The sequence below is a fragment of the Bactrocera neohumeralis genome, chromosome 6, assembly GCF_024586455.1.
Source record: "Bactrocera neohumeralis isolate Rockhampton chromosome 6, APGP_CSIRO_Bneo_wtdbg2-racon-allhic-juicebox.fasta_v2, whole genome shotgun sequence".
Lineage (NCBI taxonomy): Eukaryota > Metazoa > Arthropoda > Insecta > Diptera > Tephritidae > Bactrocera > Bactrocera neohumeralis.
In genome coordinates this window covers 57,151,757-57,177,987 of record NC_065923.1, presented here as the reverse complement: position 1 = coordinate 57,177,987, position 26,231 = coordinate 57,151,757, and the positions used below count along the sequence as shown (strand labels likewise).

At 39.0% G+C, this 26,231-nt stretch overlaps 1 protein-coding gene across 7 annotated transcripts in view; it reads right to left on the bottom strand.

Annotated features, from left to right (window-relative positions):
- LOC126762273 (rho GTPase-activating protein 20) overlaps window positions 1-15,335 on the bottom strand; it is a 54,174-nt gene extending 38,839 nt beyond the window's left edge. Inside the window, exons 1-2 of one of the 7 annotated variants that reach the window (XM_050478911.1) lie at window positions 15,223-15,335; window positions 14,036-14,920 (exon numbers count right to left, since the gene is read on the bottom strand). In XM_050478911.1, coding sequence (XP_050334868.1) covers window positions 14,036-14,475 — 440 coding nt within the window. In that variant the 5' untranslated portion in view covers window positions 14,476-14,920; window positions 15,223-15,335. Of the gene's footprint in view, window positions 1-14,035 lie in introns of all 7 variants that reach the window. The other 6 variants (XM_050478913.1, XM_050478910.1, XM_050478915.1 and 3 more) reach the window with 6 other exon arrangements.
- Between the last annotated feature and the right edge of the window lie 10,896 nt (window positions 15,336-26,231).

Below are 26,231 nucleotides of genomic sequence, written 5' to 3'. Positions count from 1 at the left end.
AAAGCCTTCATGCAGTTAAGCTCCCTGTCGTTAAAAATAATATTAACCAGAAATTGCTAAAAAGGCCCTGAGTCGCATTTTTCGGGGAAATACCACTTTGTAAACAGCTGCTCAAGTAGAATTCGCCGCGCGTATTTATCCCTTCAAAGTCCGTTGTGATTTACGTGAGTACCTGCCGGCGACGACCTAACCTCACGGTGCTTTCTATTTCTAGAAGCACGTATACCTTGGAGAATCAAAGTATGAATGCATTCTGCACTTATACCTTGGTTCCAATAGGTTCGGGTGGATAGGGACACCATAGCCGCCTTGGTCGGGTACGAGGCCGACCTAAAACCTCTGCCGTACTCTGGGTCCGGCACCCGGCCGCAATGTGACTCCACATTGGACAAAATGCCCTGCCTGCATTTAGATTTATACCACAGCCACCACAAATCTTCTTAAAGGGCCAAACCCAATGAGAAGATTGGAGTTACCTCCAAGGGCTAACTGCTCCCCGTGGTAACAGGTTAAAGTCTCTGGTGAGACCTTGTAGCTTTTGTTACTACCAGTTGAGTCCCCAAAAACTCAATGACTAGTTGCATTTGTCGCTGTCGCAAATGCTTTATATTATGTGAATAATATGAGGCTTAGAATGTGACTTCAAGCTGAATATTATAGCACTATTCTGACTTAGACCATGCTGACATTTAAAACAAGACCTGTTATGTCAGACACAGCGCAAGTGGATTTTAGTCGCCTCTTACGACAGGCATGCCTTACTACAGGTATATTCTTCCCCCTCCACGCAGGAGCCCCCTACCCGCAGGGCGAATTGAGGTGGACAATGAGATATTAGCCGGATTTATAATATACAAAGTGGGTTCCAAAGTAAACAGGACTTTTTGAATCTAGTGCCCCCTGGTGGTGCCATCTATATGTCAACTGGTGCGTCAGAATCTGCTATCTTTATCGATTGTCCAGAGTGAATTTCATGACATTTCATAGATTGGAAGTGAAGTTATTGCGTTTTAAATGTCAGTATGTTTGTGTTATCGGTGCGAAAATGAACTTCGAACAAAGAGCCAACATGAAATTTTTTTTTAGAATTGGTAAAACTTTTACCGAAACGTTTCAATTGCTGAAACAAGTTCATGGCGGTGATTGCCTATCCCGTAGCAGAGTGCACGAGTGGTTTTAACGTTTTCAAAGTGGTCGTGAGGACATAAATGACGATCATCATTTAAATTCATGAAAATTAAATTGAACATCTTCAAAACATCGATTTATCACATTTTGACTGAACATTAGGGCTTACAAAAGGTGTTTTCACGGTTTGTTCCGCACAAATTGACTGACTGAACATTCGAAGGACGATTATTTGACCAAAAATCACATTTTAACCGTTAACCACACCTCATATTCACCTGATATGGCAACGTGCGACTCTTCCTACAACTAACGATCACTACAAAGCACTAAAATTAGAAAGTAATTCCAACACACTCACTCACATAGTTAAATCAATAATTCTGTCAAAAATTGATTATGGGTTCCCTATATTCAGCAAAACATCAAAAAGAAACTGGTCAAAGATGGCGTCAGCATACCACACTGCAGCCCGACTTGCCATTGGGGCTTTCCGTACTACCCCTATAGAAAACATTCTAGCCGAAGCCGGGTTACCTACCTTAGAAAACAGATTGCTTTACATCACCAGAAGCATGATTACGAAAATCATCAATGCCGAAGGCTCTCCTGTTAAAGCCGCACTAACAAACAGGCTACACCGGAAAAGAAAAACCAGGAAAACCTCAGCCTTACAAACGCTGATCCATTCTGCAAAGGAAATGAATATTCATTTAAATAACCCAGTGATCCCAAGCCTTCGCGCTCCTCCTTGGAGTCTTACAAAAACCTGCGTTATTCTGGATTTGGCTAAATTTAAAAAAGAAATTACACCACCAGACATTTATTTAAAATACTTCGCAGAAATAATAAGTTCTCACAAAAATTGGGATACACTCTACACAGACGGATCAAAGGATTACAATAATGTGGCCTTCAGTGTCGTTAAGGATAACTCAGTAATCATTTCAGCTATACTACCTCCTTTTGCCTCAATTTTCACGGCAGAAGCAACAGCCATCCTGCACGCTTGCCTAATAGCAAAAAAGAGTAGACGTAAGCACCTCATCTTCAGTGATTCATTATCGTCGCTCAAAGCCATACTAAACATCAATTATGCTGATCCAACCGTTTCTCAAATTAGAGATATCCTCATCGACAATATTAGTAAAATCAAGTTATCATGGATACCCAGCCACATTGGTATACAAGGCAATACTCTAGCCGACGCCCAAGCCAAACATGCGACAAGAGCACCCTTAAAACTTATAAATACCAACAATAAAAACGACATTAAAAATTTTGCTAAAAAATCCTATCGTGAGGCAGAAAATGAACACTGGAGCCAATACTCCCACTATTACAAAATAATAAATCCTCAACGAAGATCGCCTCTGTTCCCTACAACCATATCCAGAAGACATTGCATTGTATACACTCGCTTTCGGTTGGGTCACACCAAACTAACACACAAACATATATTGGAAAACTCACAAACACCAGTTTGCCGATATTGTAATACCGAGAATCTCACAACTCAACATCTAATACAAAACTGCACATCATTGGAACACAACCGTCTCAACTTAAACTTAACAGAATTACTAACAAACGTAACACATACTAATATAAAAGAGTTTATTAAATTTATATGTACACTAGATATCTATTTTGAAGTTTGATACTCTTAAATAACGAAACCATTGTATATTCGTTTACCGATATTTAAAAAGCTGATGGCCTTAGTCGCTAATGCTGTAAAATTTTTAGAATGTTAAGGTGTAATTGTATTATCCTTTTCAATAAAATAATAATAATAATAATACAAAGCACCAAACAGATTAGAATCTCTTTTCACCGAAACAAACAAGCAAAAAATTCCATAATACATTTTTTTATGAACATATGTAAGCCAGAAACTCTATGCGAAGTAAATAAAATAAAACTGTGTATTTTTCAATATTTTACAGCTTTTTGAAAAGTTTTTTTGAAGTTCTTTTGTGGATTATGGTGATTCGAGATAAGAAGTTTAACAGTATATGTTTTGATGTCACGAGACCGTCTGATGTTTTATTTTTTTCATTTATTTCAAATATTATTGTTTAGTACATTCAAACTTTGATATTAGTTTGATATTAGTTACGAATTTCGAAAAATATAAACAGTCATCGGCCATTCATTTATAGTTGAGCACATTTTAGTGACAATATGACCAATTTTGATAGTAGCCTACATGAAAATTTCTTTCCAAAAATTTAAACTGCAGATCTGGAAAGTTGAGACTATTTGTATTTATCAAAAAATTTTGTTTTTTTAAATTTCCTGCAGCTTTGTAGATTCTATTTTTCAAACACAAAAGTGATCAGATCTAACTCATATGTGTGACAAGATCAGATTTAACTCATAATGACAATCAACACTAGCCCAGGAATAGAGGCAGCAGAACAGCACAGTAACATGCACACATGACCAAAATTATAAACACGTGGTTAAGTTTTTATTTGATGAAGTAAATGCGATTCTGGTTCAGTTTTATTAAATTCGAAATGAAAAATGGTGAATTCCCTCATTGAAGTAAGTGTGCCAATCAATTGTTACGAGTTCGTTTATCAACTGGTCAAAATAGTAAGTATATTTTTAATTATTCTAAGATCAAATCGGACAATATATTTTAATGGTTAATATTTCCCTCACGCGGAAAAGCATGCTATAGCATATTGCATTTTCAAGGAAAGAAAGAAGAATAAATACCATCATCAGTGATCTACATATATAAAATCGGTTTTATGGATATATGTACTTACATACATATGTAAGTTTCGTACATATTTAATTAACTATTTGGTTGTAAAAAGACGAGTGGAGGTTGTTTCTATTATTTTTTCCAACACTGTATGTAATATTTTTGAATATGCTTGATTGTCTATTGAGAAAACCTTTTCTTTAAAGATTTGAGTTTACCGATCCTAAAAAATTTTAATTAAAACAAAAATTGCATTCATATTGTTGGGCTTTTCCTACAAGGAAAAACTTTTCTATTGACGTCTTAAGTGGCAATGATTACTAAGTATGTATTTACATATACAAATTCTTAAATGTACTTATGTACATATGTATCATTATTTCAACACATCAAATACGTCATTTATGGTATGATTTTTCAACGCGGCAAACGATTCTCATATGTATGTATATTTATGTAGATACATATGTATGTACCTAGAAAAGTTTGTTCATGAAACATTAACCCAATCTGAGACAGGAAGTCATATATACATACATACATATTTAATTTTAAAAGTTTGTGCACAATTAATTTTTAAAACTCTTTCTAATACATTAAAAGCACATAAAAGATAAATTTTTTCTGGTATATGCCCTCCCTACCCGACTTGTAGAGAGCAGTCCGAACAAGAGCGAAAAACACAATCTAATTGGTACAGTGTAGTAGACATACACTTGGAAACGTCATAAACAAAAAACGTGGCATATTTCAGCGCTCGTGGCGAGCAATAGACAGTTGGAAAGTGTCAGCGGCAAGAGACCAGAAAGCAAATCCATATACGAGCATATTAGTGAGAGCGCAATCCATTTCAAAACTTGAAGTCACTTTCGAAGTGACGTTTTGAAATACAAACAGATTTTTTAGCATTCGAAAAAGCTATCCATTCAACAAGTTGCAGTGATATATGTACATATGTATGTATGAACATCTGTATGAATGTACATATGTATGTATATTAATTCTTGGTGGATATCGATATTTGGACGTTTCTGTTACGAAGTTTTGTGTACAAAACTATTATAATAGTATGTGTAAAGTAATCCAAACATTAAAAAAATATTCATAATTAAAATTTTCAATTATTAATTTCATGCCAATTTTGTAAAAAATGTTTGAAGACCCTCTTACTGTCGCCTCAACTTTAATAGAAGATTTAAAAACTTTTTTTTTTCGTGAACAGGAGTGCATAAATTGTAAGAAAGTATACATAAATGTACTGCGTATTTAGTTGCAGTTTTATTGATATTCGTTAAAAAATTCGTGCATATAAATGTAAGGACAGTTGATACAGTATGCAAGTAAATTTATAGACTATCCAAACTATAACTTCAATAAATTGTATACGTTTGTTATAATACACGAAATTAAATATACATTTTTGGTATGTGGGGGATTATGCAAGTACGCAGGTTGCTTTTTGTGTTTCAAAATTTGACCACCCTAGTGTAACAATCTGGAAATTCATAACTTTATCCTAGAGTTTAACATTTTTGATCTTAACCATACTCAGAACGTTTTGACATACGAGCACTATTTGTGTTATTTACAGTAACTTAAAATATTCATCTCGTTCAAAAAAAGAAATTAAGTCGAGAATATTTTTGCGCGATCAATGTGCATCGATGAACAATTTTTGACGACGAAGCTCCATCAACTATATGTATTTATTGTATGGTGAATTCGAAAAAGACGAATTTCGTTAAGGTCGTTCAAAATCAGTTTTTGTCCGGAAACTATTGATGTTGTGCGCAAACTGATATTGCAATAGCCATTAATGTTACCACCATACATTCAATATTGCGAAACAAGCCTATGACACCTCCCTCTTTACCATGAGAAAGCGAGCTTTCACACTGAAGCAACTTCATTTTTAAGCACTCAAAAAATCGAATTGATGCCTCATCCCTTGTTTACTCCTGACTTGGTACCGAATGACGTCTTTTGATTTCCGAAAGAAAAAATTATGTTTTTCGACACCTGATGAGACGGTTGATGCGTTCAAAACGCATGTTTTGGAGACACATCAATCAATGTGAGTGATCCAAGTGATTCGACAATTAATTCAAAAATATAAAAGGCAACCTAAGAATGTACATACATATTATCAGTAGATATTTCATTACATTGAGGTTAATGTGGCCATCATTCTAAAGCAAAAAGCGGAAATTTTATTAATATCAGTTATGGCGCAATGGCATATGCAACAACAATATTTAATGCAATAACATCATGCATGCTTGCAGCTGGTTTCATTAAAAGCGTTAACTCGGTTCCTCAGCGATTACAAAGGGTTGTAAGCGCCACAGAATAAAGTGAAGTATATTGTATGTGTATGAACACATACATGATGTGAATGCAATAACGAATTTTCGATAAAAGAGGACGTTACGCACAACGAAGCATTTTATTTTTCAACTGCTGCAGGCAACAAATGGCAGTATGTGCATATAAAGACCAATGTTGTACATTACGGCGTTTTGTGTCGAAAAATCGTTGAACATATGTACATACACAAATAAATATTATTGGCGTGAATAAAACACAATAGTAACTTGAATATTCGTATACGATTGTATTGGAGCTGATATATATTCGAATTTGAGATAAAGCTGCGAGAGAAAGTGTTTATAGTGCATTTCTGCTGTCTGTATAGTGCAGGCAGCCCTGTTAATGAGTGTTCAAGACCTAAGGAAAACTGGGATTAAAAAGTTTTCTAACCTACTCATACCAACTTTATAAGTTTGTAATTAAATATATTATACTTATTACTTCAACAGTGATGTACAATGTAATAGAGGTAGCACCATAGATATTTTTTATATCAATAAATCGCTAGTCAGTTTTATTTTAGTTAGTTTAAACAAAGAAACAATGCATGAAGAATATTTTAAGATAATAATTAATTGAATTGAAATAATCAATAGAAAGTTGACATAATAATAAATGTTACTTTAATATTTATTGCAATATACTTTGTTTTTTTATAACTGCTGAGCAACGTCTGGGCGCAGAATACTCTAAATTATAGAAAATAACAACTGGAATTTTATCCCATCAGATTATTTTAATTGGATGGATTTTGGCCTCTTAGAGCCACTTTAACCTTTCGCCTTAAATTTTCTATCGGATTAAGGTCTGTCGATTTCGGGGCCAGCTAAAACTTCGAAGCCATTTTGCTTATACCATTCCTCTGCTCGCCACCCATCAAAGGGGCATATTAAACTCCGCGTAAGATAACATGGTTTTACTTTTTTAAGATTATGGATTACATTTTTTTCGTAAGAGGAAGCACTCTCCGAAGTAAAGCAACCTTATATATTTGAATTATGAGTATTAGGGAATTTTGAACAGCTAATATCTAAAAATCTAATATCATAAAAAGAACGAAGGCAAAACGAAATATCTCCTGTCATCAAACAAACAGTCGTCGCACTCGCGACTTGGCTCTCACGTCACTGTTGACAGTCATAACTTTGAAGTTGTAGATAATTTCGTCTATTTAGGAACCAGTATTAACACCACTAATAATGTCAGCCTGGAAATCCAACGCAGGATTGCTCTTGCCAACAGGTGCTACTTCGGACTGAGTAGGCACTTGAAAAGTAAAGTCCTCTCTCGACGAACAAAAACCAAACTCTATAAGTCGCTCATAATTCCCGTCCTGCTATATGGTGCAGAGGCTTGGGCGATGACAGCAACCGATGAGTCGACGTTACGAGTTTTCGAGAGAAAAATTCTGCGAAAGATTTATGGTCCTTTGCGCATTGGCCACGGCGAATATCGCATCCGATGGAACGATGAGCTGTACGAGATATATGACGACATTGACATAGTTCAGCGAATTAAAAGACAGCGGCTACGCTGGCTAGGTCATGTTGTCCGGATGGATGAAAACACTCCAGCTCTGAAAGTATTCGACGCAGTACCCGCCGGGGGAAGCAGAGGAAGAGGAAGACCTCCACTCCGTTGGAAGGACCAAGTGGAGAAGGACCTGGCTTCGCTTGGAATATCCAATTGGCGCCACGCAGCGAAAAGAAGAAACGACTGGCGCGCTGTTGTTAACTCGGCTATAACCGCGTAAGCGGTGTCTACGCCAATTAAGAAGAAGAAGAATATCTAAAAAGTCGGTATGCCAGAAATAAACCTGATAAAAGTAGCTGACAACAATGCGAAACGCACTTTCAAGGAAGGTTACTTATAATTTTGAATTGAGTGCAAATCAAGAGTCTTTTGCTACTCCTTTCGCCAGTGGCATGATTCACAAATGTTAAAAGAGGTCATTCCTCAACTTCGTCGACGACATCAGACAATACGTCAACCAGACTTCGGACGCAGCTAACTTCCGACAAGCACTGACTGCCATTCACAGTGGAGACATCAACACCTTCATCGACTCCCTTCCAGTGAATGGCGTACTCAGAGTCAAACCACCACCCATTGCAGACGATGAGCTCCAGTTGCCGCGGGAAAGAGAGTGGCCCATACGCAGCTTCGTTCTAAATACTGTAGCAGGTTAAACTCCCACTTATCCAGAATAGACCCCGACATATCCAATATACAGTTACGAACAATAAAATAGAATCAAAGGTTTTGCTTTGAAACAATGGCAACATTTTTTTGAAATTTTTCATTTACATATGTAGTAAATTTTCTGCATAATAACAAAGGCAATCATATATACTTCAAAAAAGAGGAAAGGAAAGCATTGTCGAGTTTTTCAGTTAAGGGGGTATTCTCATGGAATCACTTCGAAAAATCGATTTTTTGTATATTTTGACAGTAAAACCTATTGAAAACATGCTGTGAAAAATTCAGACGGAAATTCATAGTATTTAATAAGTTCCAGCTCAGTTTTTTTTATGAAATTGATTATATTTGGTAGGGACGATAGCCGCAGAACTACTGAATAATAACACTGGTAAACACTGTTTTGGTCACATAAACTTTCTTATGACTTTTATTTACATTAAAAATATAATGGGTTGTCAAAAAAGTCTTGCGGTAATTTTATTAAATTTTTTTTTTTTTACTGAAATTGAAATGAATTTTTGATGACTCATGCCCAGTTCTTGACCGATGCTACGGCTGCTACTATGCCGGTCTCTTTCGACCAATTCAGCGATTTTATCCCAATTTTCGACGACAGGCCTTCCGGAGCGTGGCGCATCTTCGACCACGTCTACACCAGAACGAAAGCGTTGAAACCATCGTTGTGCGGTGGAAATGGAAAATGAGTACTGTAATATATGCCGTATTTTCTGCTTATTTTTCCATGTTTGGGACGCTATAACTCATGAACGACTTAAAAGAAACGACAATCAATCAAACATGTGTTGTGAAATGCTAAATTACATTTTATTAACATTAACAGTTTTGGTTCTATTAGATCATATTCATTTCTGAATATGCCACGTAACTATTGTGTTTGAATTACATTTTATTAACAACAAATATGCCACGAAAGTGTTTGAACAACCCGGACAATTTTTGTTATGTATGTGGAGAATTAACTTTTACATCTCAGCGTCGAAATTTCACATCACTAATTGAACAGTGCTATTTAGACTATTTTGGTTTTCAGGTGAGGAATCAAGACAAATCCTGGGTTCCACATAAATGTTGTGTAACGTGTGTGAGGCTCCTTTTAGGTTGGGCTAAACAAGAACCTAAACATTTGTCATTTGCTATACCAATGATTTGGACGGAGCCAAAGGATCATGTAAGTGATTGTTATTTTTGTTTGACTCAAACAAAAGGTATTACTACCAAATCCAAACACAATATCCAGTATCCAAACTTGTCTTCGGCCAAGAGACCCATCCTACATAGTGCCGAACTGCCTGTGCCGATGCCTCCAAATCGATCAAAAAGTGAGAATTCTAGTCCGGAATTTGTTCTCAGTCAGCATAATAAGGTATCTGAAGATAGTTACTCAAGTTATGAACCGTCAACTTCAAAAGAGCCGCACATATTGACACAATGTGATTTAAACGATTTAGTACGTGATTTAAATCTGTTTAAAAAACTGGCTGAGCTTTTGGGGTCTAGATTAAACGACTGGAATTTACTTTCTCGTGGTACAAAGATTTCTTATTTTCGACGTCGTGACGATGAAATAAAACCTTACTTTTCTGGAGGAGGTGATTTAGTCTATTGTACTCGTAATAACGTTCCTGTTGTGATGATTTTATTAAATTTCGAATATGATCCAAGTCACTGGCGACTGTTTATTGGCTCTTCAAAAACTAGTTTGAAAGCAGTGTTACTGCATAACGGAAACAAACTTCCTTCAGTGCCGATTGCTCATGGTTCTAATATGAAAGAGACTTACGAAAATATGAGATTTATACTTGAAAAAATTTAATACAGTAAACACGCTTGGAAAATTTGTGGTGATTTTAAAGTCATTGCACTTTTACTTGGACTACAGCTTGGTCATACGAAATTTTGCTGTTTTATTTGTGAATGAGACAGTAGAGACAGAAAAAGTCACTATACAAAGAAAGTGTGGCCCAAGCGTGAATCACTAACTCCAGGCCAAAAAAATATTTAAAATGATCCTCTAGTGAACCCTGATGACATACTTTTACCACCGTTGCACATAAAGCTTGGCCTGATAAAAAATTTTGTAAAAGCTATGCCTAAAGATGGAAATGGATTTTTATATCTAAAAGAGAAATTCCCTAAACTCAGCGAGGCGAAAATCAAAGAGGGAATATTTGTAGGCCCACAAATACGGCAATTGATGAAGGATAAGAGCTTTGAAGAAAAACTGAATGATCAGGAAAAACTCACCTGGAAATGTTTTGTGAAAGTTGTTCAAAATTTTCTAGGTAACTATAAAGCGGAAAATTACAAAGATTTAATAAATGAACTTATGATATCATTTAAAGCTTTGGGGTGAAATATGTCCTTGAAAATACATATGCTGGACTCTCATCTCATCTGGATTTCTTTCCGGCAAAATAGCAGACTATTGTTGGAGACTTAAAAGGGACCTACCGGAAGCCAAATATTCAAGAAAATCATAAGTATCTATTAGATATTAGGAAATAATTCTGTAAGTGTGGCTGAATTTTGTACTTTTTACGAAAATATATGTTTTGATGTCACAAGAAAACATGATGTGTACATATTTTTTCATTGATATATTATTATTTGGCGGCCTAGTATATTAAAAATTTGATATAAATTTTCATGTGACAAAAAAAATTACAAATTTGTTGACCAGTTTTTATTTCAGACAACATGAACAGCCGCTATCACCATGACCAGTGAACTACTTTTTTTGTTGGGGACTACTTTGATTAAAGAAAAATATGTATTCAAAATGTAAAAAACAAAAAAAAAAAAATTTTTTGTACATTTCAAAATACAAATAAAAATATATTAAAAAATTAAAATGATTGAATTTTGTTGTCGCATAAAAAAAATTGTCCTAAAAAGTGGTAAAATGTAAGCGTTCACATGAGAGTACCCCTTAAGTGTAATTCTTAGTGACCAAATAATAGAATCAATAGCGAAATGGTCTCATAAATGAAAAATTTTCAATTTAAAAAACGTAATAAGTTGTTAGCTCTTGTGGAGAAAAATCCCTTTGGCACATTGTCCTGAAAGGTGCCAATGCTGAGAAAACTGCATCTGTGCCAGTCGTATTCAGTTTGCAAAAGGACTGATTAATTGGGGCGGAGCTGAAAATTAAACAAAAAAAAATGGTGTAACATTCTATGGTCTGAATGCAAAATTAATATGATAGGAAATAATATTTGGACGAGAGTCGGAATTTCAAAAAACAAAGAAATGTGGGTCCGCTATACGACTAAGTCCTTCAAAACCGTGGCGACAATATAATAATATCGGACTGTTTCTCATATTGGGGTGCGGGGCCTATTTTTAAATTAAAATTTTAGATAAGGTCATATTCTCATATGCTGAATGGAATTCGCTTTGCATTTGGCAATTCCAACAAAAGAGCGACCCGAGACATACTTAAGGTCTTGAAAAAAAAAATGGTTTTCAGATCATGGTGTGAGCGTTATGACTTGACCAGACCAATCACCAGACCTGAATACAATCAAAAACTTGTGAAAATTGTTAAGGAAAATATTGCACCCGTTAAACCGAAAAATAAAGCAGAACTCTGAGAGAAGGTTTAAAGGTCTGGTATTCTGTTCCCCAGGACACTTTCGGTAGCCTAATTATGTCTATGTCTAGAAGATGTGCATCTGTATTAGACGATAAAGGATACACAACTAAGTACTAACACTATTAGTTCTCTGAAAAAATATATATTTTTTTATGTAAGATATTTTGATTCTATTTTTTTGTCCTCCGGAGTTTTGAATTATGACTTCTTTTTTCCAATATTTTACTGCTACCAATAACACGTGACATGAAGTAAATAATTAAAACATATTTTAGTTAAATTTAAATCAAATTCATACTTTTTTTAGAACGGAAAATTAGTACTATGGTTGATTCTATTTTATTGTCGGTAACTGTATGTCCTGCGTGCAACGAGTCTCCGCTTGACACTGGCCACCTCTTTGCATGCCCCACCAACCCCACTCATCTGACACTCCTCTTCCTTTGGTCCGACCCCTTCGAAATAGCACGTTTCTTGGGCCTTCCGTTAGATGACGTCGACGACAACTTGGCTAACCTTCACCATCCTAACGGAGACTAGGTACCCGCTATAACAACCACAAATGAATTCATAAATAACTGCACAATATTCACAGCCGATGTAATTAGTCAACTACAATTATGAAATTTAGTTACAAAAAAATGTTTTTAAACGAAGTAACATCGTCATCGAGTGTGTCTTTATTTTTGTGCACAAACAGCAATCACTTCCATTGCTTCACAACTGCTCCAAACAAGCTAAACTAAACTAAAATCTTCTCCAACCACCTTGTATTATGTAACAACTGTTTTGAAGCTCTGCAATATAAAAAAGTGAATGTAGTAAATATATTATATTTGTACAGTGAAAATTCTTCCTGCGGATATATCCAATAAGCGGATCCCTCCTTTTACAAGGCAAAAATTCAATAACCAAGTTTCTTGTTAGGTTTTCAGAACAAATTTCTCTCTAACAAAATGACCGGACGTTGACATTTTTTTACTACTTTTAATTTTTGTTACCTTTCATAAGCGGACGCGGACATCTCGATACTGCATAAAATTTAAGTATAATATTTATTAAGATTGCAGGTTAACCTAGGAGGACGACATTCCCATAAACGACCTTATCGGTTTTGATAAAGTTTTAAAAAAAAATCGGCAAGATGAACATTCGGACGACTTTTTCATAATCGACGAAATTGACAGAATATAATAATATTGACATATGTAATCACTGACAACAATATAAATGAGGAATTATCTGATAGAGAAATCGAAGATCTAAATGAAGTACATACTACTATCAGCAAAAAATAGTAAGACTTTATTCATAATTTTAAAATTCTTAATTTATTCTTCAAATCTATGTCGTCCCCCTGAAAGTCGTCTCTTTTGACCCAATGCACTTGTGCCAATGTTTTTTCCAATCCTCGAAACTGTTGTTAAGTTAATTTCCGGTATAAATCGGAGAAACATTTTAAATTGTTGATTTTTTGAACCTTAAATGCAAATATCTCAAAAACCATAAGTAAGCGGCAACTATATATGTATATATATATTCTTGATCTGGCGGACCTCGTCTATCCGCACATACCCATTTTAACCCCGAAATCGGGGGATACTATTCTAAATCATAGCCAATTTTACTATTTTTTGCACACAGTAGTATGTGCTCAAAATGCAGGTCAGATGAAATTATATTCTGATGTACTATAACAATTGAAAACTGTTTTATGATAATATATATATATATATTCTTGATCTGGAGAGCCTCTATCCGTATATATCCAATTTAACCACAAAATCGGGGGAAGCTATTCTAGATCCCTCCTCAATTATTGCTATAATATATAAACATCTACATACTTTAATTTAACCAGTTTATAAAAAATAATATATAAGAGGAATTAAGTATAATGACTCCTAATTATATGGCTAACGACATTTAGCTTTTAATATATTAGGGCAATTCACAATCTGGTGCAAATATGCAAGACCATTTGTTATAAAACTCACCTATGCAAGCGATCCGTCTGCTCCGACTCATTCTCCAACTCTATAATGTCAAATAATTCTTTTTCACCCGTTCGCCCAAAGATACCATTTGGTATTTTTCGTAGAAATTTCTTTAGCACACTTGCAATCGTATAAACTGAATAGTTGTCGACATTCACTAAACGACCCGACTGCAGAAAATGTATTAACTTTTTCATAGCTCCCTGGTGTCCAGGGGCACGAAAAACGTCTCTTCTATTTGGTGATTCTTTATTTAATTTAAGTATAAGAACCAAGAGTGGTCCTGGAATGTTTTCATTGTTTTTACAAACTTCCTCAAGTGGTACACCAAACTTAACTTTCTCCAATCTATAAGTATACTCTGGCGCAGAGGCGCCGGGATGCCCACAAGAAGTGACAACACTACTAATATCTGCCGCACGTCGCGCCCAGCTGGACATTTTTATTATTTATACTAGTAAATAATTAGCAATGATTGTCGCAGAACTTCTGCAATTCGAGCAAAAATACTATCTTACTTAATTACACGAAAATGCGAGCACTGCTAAACTTTAATTTTCTGGGGTTATACTATAGTAGTTTGTGGCAGCTGTTATACCGCCCTGCCCGCCACAATACGCCTTCCACTTTTCTTCTTTTCCTTTCTTCCACTTCTAAGCAGCTGCACGTTCCACGTACCACACGTTTTTTTACATATTTTTTTTTTAATAATCGTAGATTTCCCTTTTTCATTCGCTTTCACTTTATGATAATGGTTTGTTGCCTTTTCCTTTGTACAACTTTTAATTTACAGGAAAAACTTCACGCCTTTTCACCACTCTTTACATGTATATTTTGATTATTGTATGACTAATTATAAAAATGCAACAGTAAGTAACAATATTTCTGCAATATGATTTAAAAAAAAAAAAATCAATTAAATCTCTTCCGAAACTGGAAAAATTATAACACTAAATTTAATTTTCGCTTCTCCAGCATTCCATGTTGCCACTCCTGTGTGAATTTTTTTTCGTTTTTCACTACAGCCTTTATGTTTGCACTCCGTCTAACCACGAACACATGCCCCCGCAAAACCACTTTATCTACAATGATCTTTAAAACTATATGTGCATTTTCTAATTAATTTCATGTTATACACAATTCACACTTCATTTAAATTAATTAAATTTAATCCTCTAAATTTTTACGTTTTATGTTCCGTCCCGTCATTTAACGCTATTGTTGTTGCTTCGTAGTTGTGTCAGAGAACGTATAATGTATGTAAATGTACATTCTCTGGTTGTGTACACGAGAAATGATGTGAAATGGAAGTTTCAGAGTTGTATTTGCGAATGTCTTATAGTTCTTATTAACATTGGAAATAATTGGAGCAGAGTTGCCTCTTCTCTTTCCCATACGTTCTCTGATAATTAACTAAAATATTTGTAAACACTTTCTCTAGATGCGAAAGTTATTGCTTATGTCTCGAAAGAAAACCATGGAAATGATCATATTTAAACACTCATATATACATATCATGAGATGCATATTTTTTCATTTAATAAAAAACTCAAAATATAGGGTGCGTTCAGTCAGAGTATTCGAGCAGTTAAACGCTTAAGTAAACGTTCAAAGCGGAACTGAAATCTTACAACATTTCGTTCTTGCTATTCCAAAAATATAAACTTAAATATATAGGTAACTTTGTTTATGCTATCCACATATTTGATCGATCACATTTGTAGAAAGAAAACTTCCCGGAAAAAAGCCCCTAGACCACTTTAAACTTAGTTTTATTAAGATAATTCATGAAATTTGCATGTTAAGGGGCTATACCATGGGTATATACAAGGGGCATGTTAAGGGGCTATGACACTTTCAAAAATATTTTTTTTTTTATTCGCTTTTTCAATAGTTTATATTTCCAAAAATATCCTGTGAAATCGGCAAGGTAGTAACTTGAATAGTTTTTGGATGGCAGCGTTCTAAAGAGCGACCGCTCGCAGGTATACATACATAATCCTATATGATGATGATATGTGAAACTTTAAACGCGTTTTTCTCGAAACGACATTTTTCAAAATTGCTGACATCATAACTCAACAAGAAATTATCCGATTGACTTTAAATTAAGTCTGAGTATTGTTGAACTTTTTGATTGGTTGAAAGTTGTCAATTTGGCATAAAAAACGATCATTTTTTACCTAAAAAACGACTTTTTTTTTCAAAATTACGCCTTTTTTGGTTATTTTTTGATATTTTTCAAAGATCGAAGGTCATTGTATAGGAAATATCTTTAAGTTCAATAAACTTTTTGAATTTTTTTGTTTCAGCTACTCATTCGGCCGGAATCATGTCAGCAGTTGGTGCACTTTTATTTTTGTCACCTCCGAAAACAGCCCATAATATTTAGTTATTTTTCAACATTTTTGTAAAAAAAAACCTAAAATATATGTAGCTGAAAATATACCTACCTTATTACGTTCAAAGAAGTTCCACCGCGAGCTTAGGTCTATTGTGCCCTCTCCTAAATCACAACGACTCACTTAGCCCCAGCACATTGATGAAGTCCAATATTCTACCGGGTGCTAGTGAGGCGATGCGATCCCCATCCGGAAACATGGATCCAAGGGCCTTAATCCTGCGTCTACAGACTGCTGTGCAGTCGATTAGCAGGTGTTCCGGTGTTTCAGGCTCCCCATGTTATATAAATGCCTATTCAGCTTGCAGTAGACGTTATAAAATGCGACTGAGTTTATCCCTGGGGAGGTTAATTACAACTTTAAACCTGCTCAGGTTGTACCCCCCAATTAGCAACTTGGCATGTCTCATGTACTCGTTGCCCATACTTTTCTCTGCCCACTCCTTCTTCCTTGCGGAGTAGCTCCTTTAAGGTATGGGGACCCACCCCGGTAAAGGGTTCGGGTCCCACCATATTGGTGGAGGCTGCGGAGCGGGCGAACTCTTCAGCCAGTTCTTTACCGGCTATACCTCTGTGACCTGGCACCCAGATTAGGTGCACCTGGTTCCGTTCCGCCGATTTGATCTCGTAGGAGGATATCGCTTTTAGTGCCGCTTGACTGTCGCTAAGTATGGTTATCCGCTCATTGCGATAGTTGTGATGGAGGTTTATCTCTATGCACCGACTTATGGCAAAGACTTCTGCCTGGAAAATGCTCGGAAACGCTCCCATAGGTATGGAGAGCTTGGTGCGTGCAGCCTCTATCCCTGCACCGATGCCCTCCGACATTTTCGAGCCGTCGGTGTACCACCTCAACGTACTATACCTCAGCATTAGCTCGAGATTGGAGTCGTTCCACTCATCCTTGCTTCCACGGGTGACCTTAAACTTCTTCGTGAAGTTAACTGTTTTGGTAGTGCTGTCTTCCGGGAGGAGGGCTAATGGTATATTGCCACTTATCTTTTCCATCCTCTGGGACTAGATTACCTTGCCTTTGCCACACCCCTCTGCCGTTATTTTCAGAAGTGTGTGCTTGGTTACTTGACCGATCACTAAATGAAGCGGTGTGAGTTCAAGCAGGACCTCCAGTGCTGCCGTTGGACAAGTGCGCATTGCGCCCGTAATGCAGACACGGGCTAGCCGTTGCAGCTTCGATAGTTGGATCCCTACCGAAATCTGCGACGCTATTGAGGCCCAGGCCACCGCCTCGTACGTGATTATCGGTCGCACAATCATGGTGTACAACCACCTAACGATCCTTGGCTTACAGCCCCAGGACTTTCCCGCCAGCCGATTGCACACCATTAATGCTTTCGTTGCTTTGACCAAAGTAGAAATCAGCGTGAGACCGAGATATTTGACCCAAGTGTGAGGTTCCTGAGGCTGGGTAGGGCTAGACGAACTACGGTCGTCTTGGAGGGATTGATATTCAATTCAACCCCACTACATCACCCCTTTGCCAGGTTTAGACCTCTTTGTATTAGGTCACAGAGAGTGTCCTCAAATTTACCTTTGACTATAATTACAACGTCGTCCGCATACCCCTGGCAGCGGATCTCTTTGTCCGTTAGCAGTGCTAACAGGTCGTCCATGACTAGACTCCATAGCAGAGGTAATAGCACACCCCCTGTGGACAGCCTCTTGTTGTGTCAAGACGAATTCCTTTATCTCCTACTGTGGTGTTAGCGATTCTGGTGCGCAGTACGGCTTCTATCCATCTACGCACCGGTGCCGCCACATTCCATTTCTCCAGTGCCCTGGCTACACTCTTGTGCGACGTGTTGTGAAAGGCACCTTCGATATCCAAGAAGGCGCAAAGCATTTCATCCCCACTCTCCAGTGAACTCTCTATCTCTGGTAGATCTGCCCGCTCTGTAAACATGCTGAGCAGCATGCAGGGGTGCGCTCTTCAGCGTCTTCGACCTTATTTCGTGATCTACGATCTTTTCCATGGTTTTCAGTAGGAAAGAAGTTAGACTGATTGTCCTGAAGGATTTCGCCAGTGAATAGTCCTTCCTTCCTACTTTGGGTATGAATATCACCTTAGCCGTCCTACATAATTCAGGGATGTACGCCATGGCGAGGCTCTCCCTCAGCAGCCGAACAAGGGATGGCAGCAGAATCTGCTCCCCCTGTTGTAGTAGCGCTGGAAAGATGCCATCCACTCCCGGAGACTTGAATTTCTCAAACGAGGCCATTTCCCACTTGATCGAAACCGCGGTATACAATTGCTTAGCGATTCTCCAATCCGCGCGGGATGACCTGTGTTCGATCACGGGTAGACACTGGTCTTCCCGAATTGTCTCCGGGAAGTGCGCCCTGTCTTCTGCGCTGGTCGTAAATATCCCGTCACTTCTTTTGATTGCTAGTACTGTGTCAGTCGTGCCTCTAGCCAGAGCCTTATGCAGCCGAGCCGCTTCTGGTGCGGAGGTGACATTTTCACAGAATCTCTTGAAGCTTGCCTGCTTTGCAGACCTAATCTCCTTATTATGTAGGGTGAGGTTGCCCCTATATTCTTCCCAGACCCTCGTACGTTTCGCTTTATTAAATAGACTCCGTACTTTTTTCCGGAGATCTGCAAGTTTCTATGACCACCAGTTTGCCCTCCGAGGGTTGCCTCTAGGAGGGAGTTGTCTGACCCCTACCCTTAGCACGAACCTTACAATTCTGTGGTTTGACAAGGAGGGCTCCATCGAAACCCTCCATTGTGAGACTAATCCGTTCGCAGGCTCGTTGCTCAAGGTGATGTCCAGCACCTCTCTCCTACTTATAGTTATGAATGTGGGTTCACACCCCACATTCTCTATAGCTAAGTTACTACCTAATATGCACTCTAAAAGAGACTCACCTCTTGTGTTGCAGTTTGTACTGCCACATTCCAAGTGGTGGGCGATCGCGTCACAGCCAATGATCAGAGGCAGCCTGTACCTTTTGCAGTACACCACCAGTCTCTCCACCACCTCTGGGGGTGCTGTGGATGCCTCCCCTGGAAAATAGGCTGATGCCAGGACGAACTCTTTGCCTTCAAAGTCCCAGGCTTGCACCGCCACCAGATCCTGTGTCAGGAACTCTGAAATGCAGAAGAATTCAATAATATTCCTGACCACTATACAAGTTCTAGGTCTCTCGCTAGAGAGATCCCAGATTACCTTATTGAACTCTGTCTTAAGTCCTTTAACCTCTCCTCTGGATCAGCAGGATGCCCAGTTTAGCCGATGTGAACCTGCTCGTTATGACAGCTGAAGCTGCCGCCGCGTGATTTGCAACCTCATCCACCTGCATCCTTTCCACCTCCGAGGCCGGGGGAGGACCATCGTCATGCTGTGCATAATCGTTAAGTCCTCCGCCTTTCTGGCACAGAGGACGGGACCCTTCCAGCTTTGGGACGAACTCCCGTAGCCAGTTGGCGGACGTCTCGTCCTTGCAGTCTACCTGCAACATGCCTCCTTTAAACTACAAACCAAGGAAGGACGCCGCGTATTCACTCACTCTGAATACCTCAAGGTGCCACAAGTACCATTTCAGGCTGGCACCGCTCATTCCCTTTCTGCGAGGGACATCGCACCCGCCAGGCTTACCAGCTGCTGGAAGAGGTCTCTGCCCTCTCCTTTTGCGCTTCATCCTCCTTCTGCGAGCGTTCTCTGCCCGAAGTGATTCCCCCGAGTCTGAACCGCTAAGCCTACTGAAGGGGTCTTGCTGGTACTCGTAGCTACATCAGCGGGCACAATCGCTTTCGCCTGGCGAGCGCCGCTGCATGACGGCATGTCGTCGTCATCCTCCCTGGCATGTTCCTCAAACAACACCCGCTCCTCTGGCGAGAGAGCGTCAAGGAAGCTAAACTTCCGCTTAGCTCCTTAACCCCCCTTGCCGTTGTCCGTGGCCGTAGTTCTGGATTGTTGCCTAGCTGTTGGGTTGTTTGATGTTGTTGCTGTCGGGTCTATTTTTCTATTAGGGAACTAGTGGTCCGCCACGTCAGAGCCCCTTGACGCGGTAAGGTCACAGTTACTCCCCAATTCGGCCCGGTGTTGGGGGCTCCATTAGAATACAGCCGAATTTACCTCCTGGCTGCAAATCATCCAATGGGCACGGGAGTGGCATAACACCCTGGTTTAGGAGGTGGTAGCTCTTGGACATCCTGACTGGGCAGTGCCTCTCAGCACCACCCACACCGGTTGGGGGGTGCCGAGTATGTCTTACGCCTAAGCCCCTGCACGACGGCAAGGTGCCTACCATTCGCAGATCGCATACTTTCCCTTAAAAAAATTCTCGAAAATCGCCTAATTTTTCATGCGTTACACTGGCATAGCCCCTTAAGACAGGATCATGATATTCATTCTTTTCCAAACGTCGGATACCACAATGCGGAAGTATTACAAAGGAGAAAGTACATTAGGAGTTTTCTATGTACGAGAGAATGTTTTAATTATAATTCAATATTTCCGCTCACAATATTTAGCAAGATGCTACGGTTGTATTGACGTCACGTTAAATTGCTGGTATTAAATTATTGTACAAAGTACACTCTATGATGGGTTGTTATACTCTGAACAGAGTATATTAAGTCTGCGCGCAGCTCTTCAACATATCGTTAATTTGCGCCCACGGCGCAATGGAGGAGAAGGACAATATGATCAAAGATGTCCTCTATGAGGGTATGAAGCTATGAGAGCTGTCCCCGCAACGATGTCAAAATCGTGATTGGCGATTTTAAAAATGAGCAAAGAAAGTATCTGTGGCACAACGGTTGGTAAATTCAGTCTTCATGATGAACTATCCCCAAATGGGCTGTAGTACTGGATTCCAGCATAGGAAAATTCATGAAGCCCTGGCTGTCTCCGGATCGAAAAGCCACCAACCAGATCGATCCTGTTGTGATAGAAGGAAGACACGTCTCCAGTGTTTTAGACGTGCGTACACTCCGGTGTCTTAGCATTGTCTCGGACCACTGTCTGGTTGCAGCGAAAGATACACATCCGCCTCTGTGCACCATAAAATGAACGCCAACAAACACAATGAAGGTTCGACGTTAAGAAGCTGCAATCACAACGTACAGCCGAACGATTTTCTACTCGACACTAATGCTACTCTTCAACAACTCGGTATAAGGGAACGGTGGGACAGCATTTCAAACTCAGCAAACGAAACCATTGGTTTTCGGAAAAGGCAAATAAACAGTTGGTGTGATGATCACCGTTACAATTGACCACAACCCGTGCGGGATGGGATAGATACCGAGAGTTGAAGAGAAAAGCGTGAGTACGAAGAGCTGACCGACAGGGGAAATGCTCGAAAATTTTACGAAAAGATGCGGCCACTAATAGACTAGTGACAAATGCCTACTGTAATTAAAGAGGGAATACTTCTCCAGCCTTCTGAATGGCAGTGAAAGCATAACACCAGAAGATGGCAAACACGATTCCCCAATCGGGACGATGGAGCAGACGTTCCATTGCCTGACCATGAAGAAATTCGAATAGCAATTACCCGTCTGAAGAACGAAGATGGATTGCAAGCCTATTACTTAATATTCAAATAAGCCGGCTAAGAACTGATAAGGTGCACGCATTAGCTTCTTTACAGAAAATAGTCGAAGAAAAGCATGCCCTATGATTGGAATTTAAGTGTGCTCTGCCTCATCAACATTGCATATAAGGTTTTACTCGTATCGAGCGCATTATGTGAAAGATTAAAGCCCACCATCAACAAACTGATTGGACCTTATCAGTGTGGCTTCAGGCCTGGCTAAATAAAAAACTGACCAGATATTCACCATGCACCAAATCTCGGAAAAGACCCGTGAAAAGAGGATCGACACACACCCCCTTCGTTGGTTTTAAAACTGCTTTTGACACCACGAAAAGAGCTGTCTTTACTTCGCTGTGTTTGAATTTGGTATCCCCGTTAAACTAACGGTGAGAAATACCAAAAATTCCGTAAGGATATCTCCAAGAGGAGGGAGGTCTCAGATTAGGCGACTCCCTATCGTGTGACTGGAGATTTATCTCTACATACCGACTTATAACAAAGGGTTCTGATTGAAAAATTCTCGGAAAATGTCCCATTGGTAAGGTTTGGTACACGAGCTAGCGACGCCCGCACCAAATCCTTCGATGTTTTCGAGCCCTCGATGTAGCAGTTCAAAGTGCTATATCTTAGCAGTAGGTCGAACATGGTGTCACTCTATTCAACGTTACTGCTAAGGGTAACCTTGAACTTCTTAATGAAGTTTAATCTTTTGGCAGCAATGCTGCCCCCTGGGAGAATAGGCAATGGTATTTCACCACTGAAAGGATATTACCTTACCTCTGACAAACCTGCTACAGTCATTCGAAGCAGTGTGTGGTTAGCTATCTGACTGATTTTTAGGTGAAGCGGGGTGAGTTCAAGTACTGCCGTCGGGCATGCAAGCAAGTCGTTCCAGCTTCTATAGTTGAAGTCCTACCGAAGTCTGCTCCATATGTGATAATCGGTCGCAAGATCATTGTGGTGTACATATACAGTGGAGGCCAAAACATTTGCAACCATATTAACTACTTTATTTAAAACCACCGAAAAGTTCATCACCATTCCGGAATATTTCACTGCCTATTTTGCGTTTAACCATCATCCACATATTCTCAATCGGGTTGAGATTACGAGACTGTGCCGACCACACCACAGTCTTCATACGATTTTCTTCTAACCACGATTTCAAGAGCCTAGGAGTGGGTTGTTATCGTGTTGAAAAGTCCATACAAATGGCATTTCCCAATCGGCAAACGGCAGCATAACATTATTTAAAATGTCCCTGTAATTTACAGCGGTCATCGTGTCAGTTATACGATGAATTGGACCAATACCATTACCAGAGAAGCACTCCCACACCAAAATATTACCCTTCCGTGTTATACTGTGGCAGTTGTGTACCTTGTGTTATATTTTTCACCTTGGGGACGCCGAACAAGCTTTGCTATCTGAGCCTCTAAGGTTGAATTTCGACTCATCTGCCCGAAAAATTGAGTTCCAATTCTACTTAGTCCAATTTAAGTGTGATCGAGTAAGTCCCAGCCTCACTTTTCTATTTTTTGCAGACACAAATGGTTTTACATCTGTAACTACGTAGACCAAACTCCAAGGCCCGTCTTTTGATAGTTGAGAGACTTACGTCGATATGAATTTCGATTTTAGCTTCTCTTGGAACTGCTTTGTGGTATTTTGCAAAGAAATTTTTTATTTGCCGGTCTTCTCTTACGGTTGTAGCACGAGGCCTACCTCCTCTGTGAACTGTGTGGATGTTCTCAGTCCGAATAATACGGAAAGTGCATTTCTAAAATCTTCTTTTATTTTTATTTTAAGTTCCGAACTGTATTGTCTCCCATTTTCAATCAAAAATATTACAAAGGTCACAAAATACAGAAAAATAACTTGCCTTTTATTAAGTAGCAAAATAAAAACAAAAATACAACAAATATCAGTTGCAAATGTTTCCAATACTTGCATTTCATATTCTATTATACTTATATACTGGAATATTGCTTTGTTTTTGTTATAGGTTGAAATAAAAATTTTAACAGTACATACTTATGTATGTACATATGTGAAACCACAATAACTAAAGCTAAAAAAAAGAAAAAGAAAGAACACAAAAATTACTTTAGCAACAAAAAATGGTAGAAACAAATATTTGATGTTGGTCGCAAATATTTTGACCACCACTGTAAGTCAACTCTACCTCTCTGCCCCCAAGGGTTAGGTTCCTGAAGCCGGGCATGGACCTAAGTCTCGTAAACCATCCTTCTTCTTAATTGGCGTAGACACCGCTTACGAGATTATAGCCGAGTTAACAACAGCGCGCCAGTCTTTTCTTCTTTTCGCTACGTGGCGCCAATTGGATATTCCAAGCGTAGCTAGGTCCTTCTCCACTTGGTCCTTCCAACGGAGTGGAGGTCTTCCTCTTCCTCTGCTTCCCCCGGCGGGTACTGCGTCGAATACTTTCAGAGCTGGAGTGTTTTCATCCATCCGGACAACATGACCTAGCCAGCGTAGCCGCTGTCTTTTAATTCGCTGAACTATGTCAATGTCGTCATATATCTCGTACAGCTCAACGTTCCATCGAATGCGATATTCGCCGTGGCCAATGCGCAAAGGACCATAAATCTTTCGCAGAATTTTTCTCTCGAAAACTCGTAACGTCGATCGCCCAAGCTTCTGCACCATATAGCAGGACGGGAATTATGAGCGACTTATAGAGTTTAGCTTTTGTTCGTCGAGAGAGGACTTTACTTTTCAATTGCCTACTCAGTCCGAAGTAGCACCTGTTGGCAAGAGCAATCCTGCGTTGGATTTCCAGGCTGACATTATTGGTGGTGTTAATGCTAGTTCCTAAATAGACGAAATTATCTACAACTTCAAAGTTATGACTGTCAACAGTGACGTGAGAGCCAAGTCGCGAGTGCGACGACTGTTTGTTTGATGACAGGAGATATTTCGTTTTGCCCTCGTTCACTACCAGACGCATTTTCTGTGCTTCCTTGTCCAGCCTGGAGAAAGCAGAACTAACGGCGCGGGTGTTGAGGCCGATGATATCAATATCGTCGGCATACGCCAGCAGCTGTACTTTTTCATTGGTATTGTTTTTTACGTGGCGGGTCCCAAGCCCAGCGCACAACCCTATCTAGGGAATGTTTCGCCTTCTCACATTAGCTCGCCTTCGAACGGATGTTCTTAGGCAACCCAGAGGATACTTGGTCAAAGACCGGAAGTAGTGAGCTGCTTGAGCCATGTGTAAAAGAATCGTTTCTGGCCACTCCCAAGTGAATGGCGATCCGAGAACTTTCCTCACTTGCGTGAACTTCTATACATGAATCCTTCAGCCAGGTTAAATCCCATTTCTATTAAATCGCAGAGAGTGTCTTCGAATTTACGATCGAGTTGGTTGCCCATGATAAGGCTCCATAACAGGGAAGGATAGAACTCTATCGTGTGGGCAGCCTGTTATAACGCCAAGACGCATACTGGTATCACCTACTGTGGTTTCAGTAATTCTAGTGCCTGCGCACGGCCTCTATCTATCTGCTCACCGGTGCTACCACATTCGTTTGCTCCAGTGCTCTTGCATCGCTTCCGTGAACCTTGTAGTCACAGCACCTTCGATATCTACGAAGCCTATTGCTCACTATGAGAGCTTTTGTAGTATTGACTGTGGTCAGAACCACATGCTGCTTCCATCGAAGAGTAAAGACCAAACTGACACCAAGAGATTTGACCACATGAGTAGTAACTCTCAGCTTCCAAGGGATACACATCTAAGGCATGAACCTTAAACGGGGACGGACCCGTTTTCAAAGGGTTGTTATTCCAGGCCTAATCCCATTTGCATGATATCACAGAGAGTGGCAACGGACCCCATTGTTGATTATCAGTTCAGTGAATCCCGAATGTAATAAAGCTCAATTGGACAAAAGAAATATTACGAACGAACAATAATATCCGTCACATATCAACGAACTGTGCTAATTGAAAAATACTCTTTACATATTGTTGACACATTTAGGTGATATACATACATATTTACTTATTAACATACTTTTATTAGATTTTGGAGCAAGAGAAAATTACACAAAATATAACGTATTAAACAAGGAAACAAAAAATTCAAGCTGAATAAGAATGTATGATATGAAATTATTCGGGAGTGAAATAGGGAGATTTAAAATAATTTCCAAATGAACAAAGACTATTAAATATTCGCCAATTGCTTGCTGAACTTAATCGACT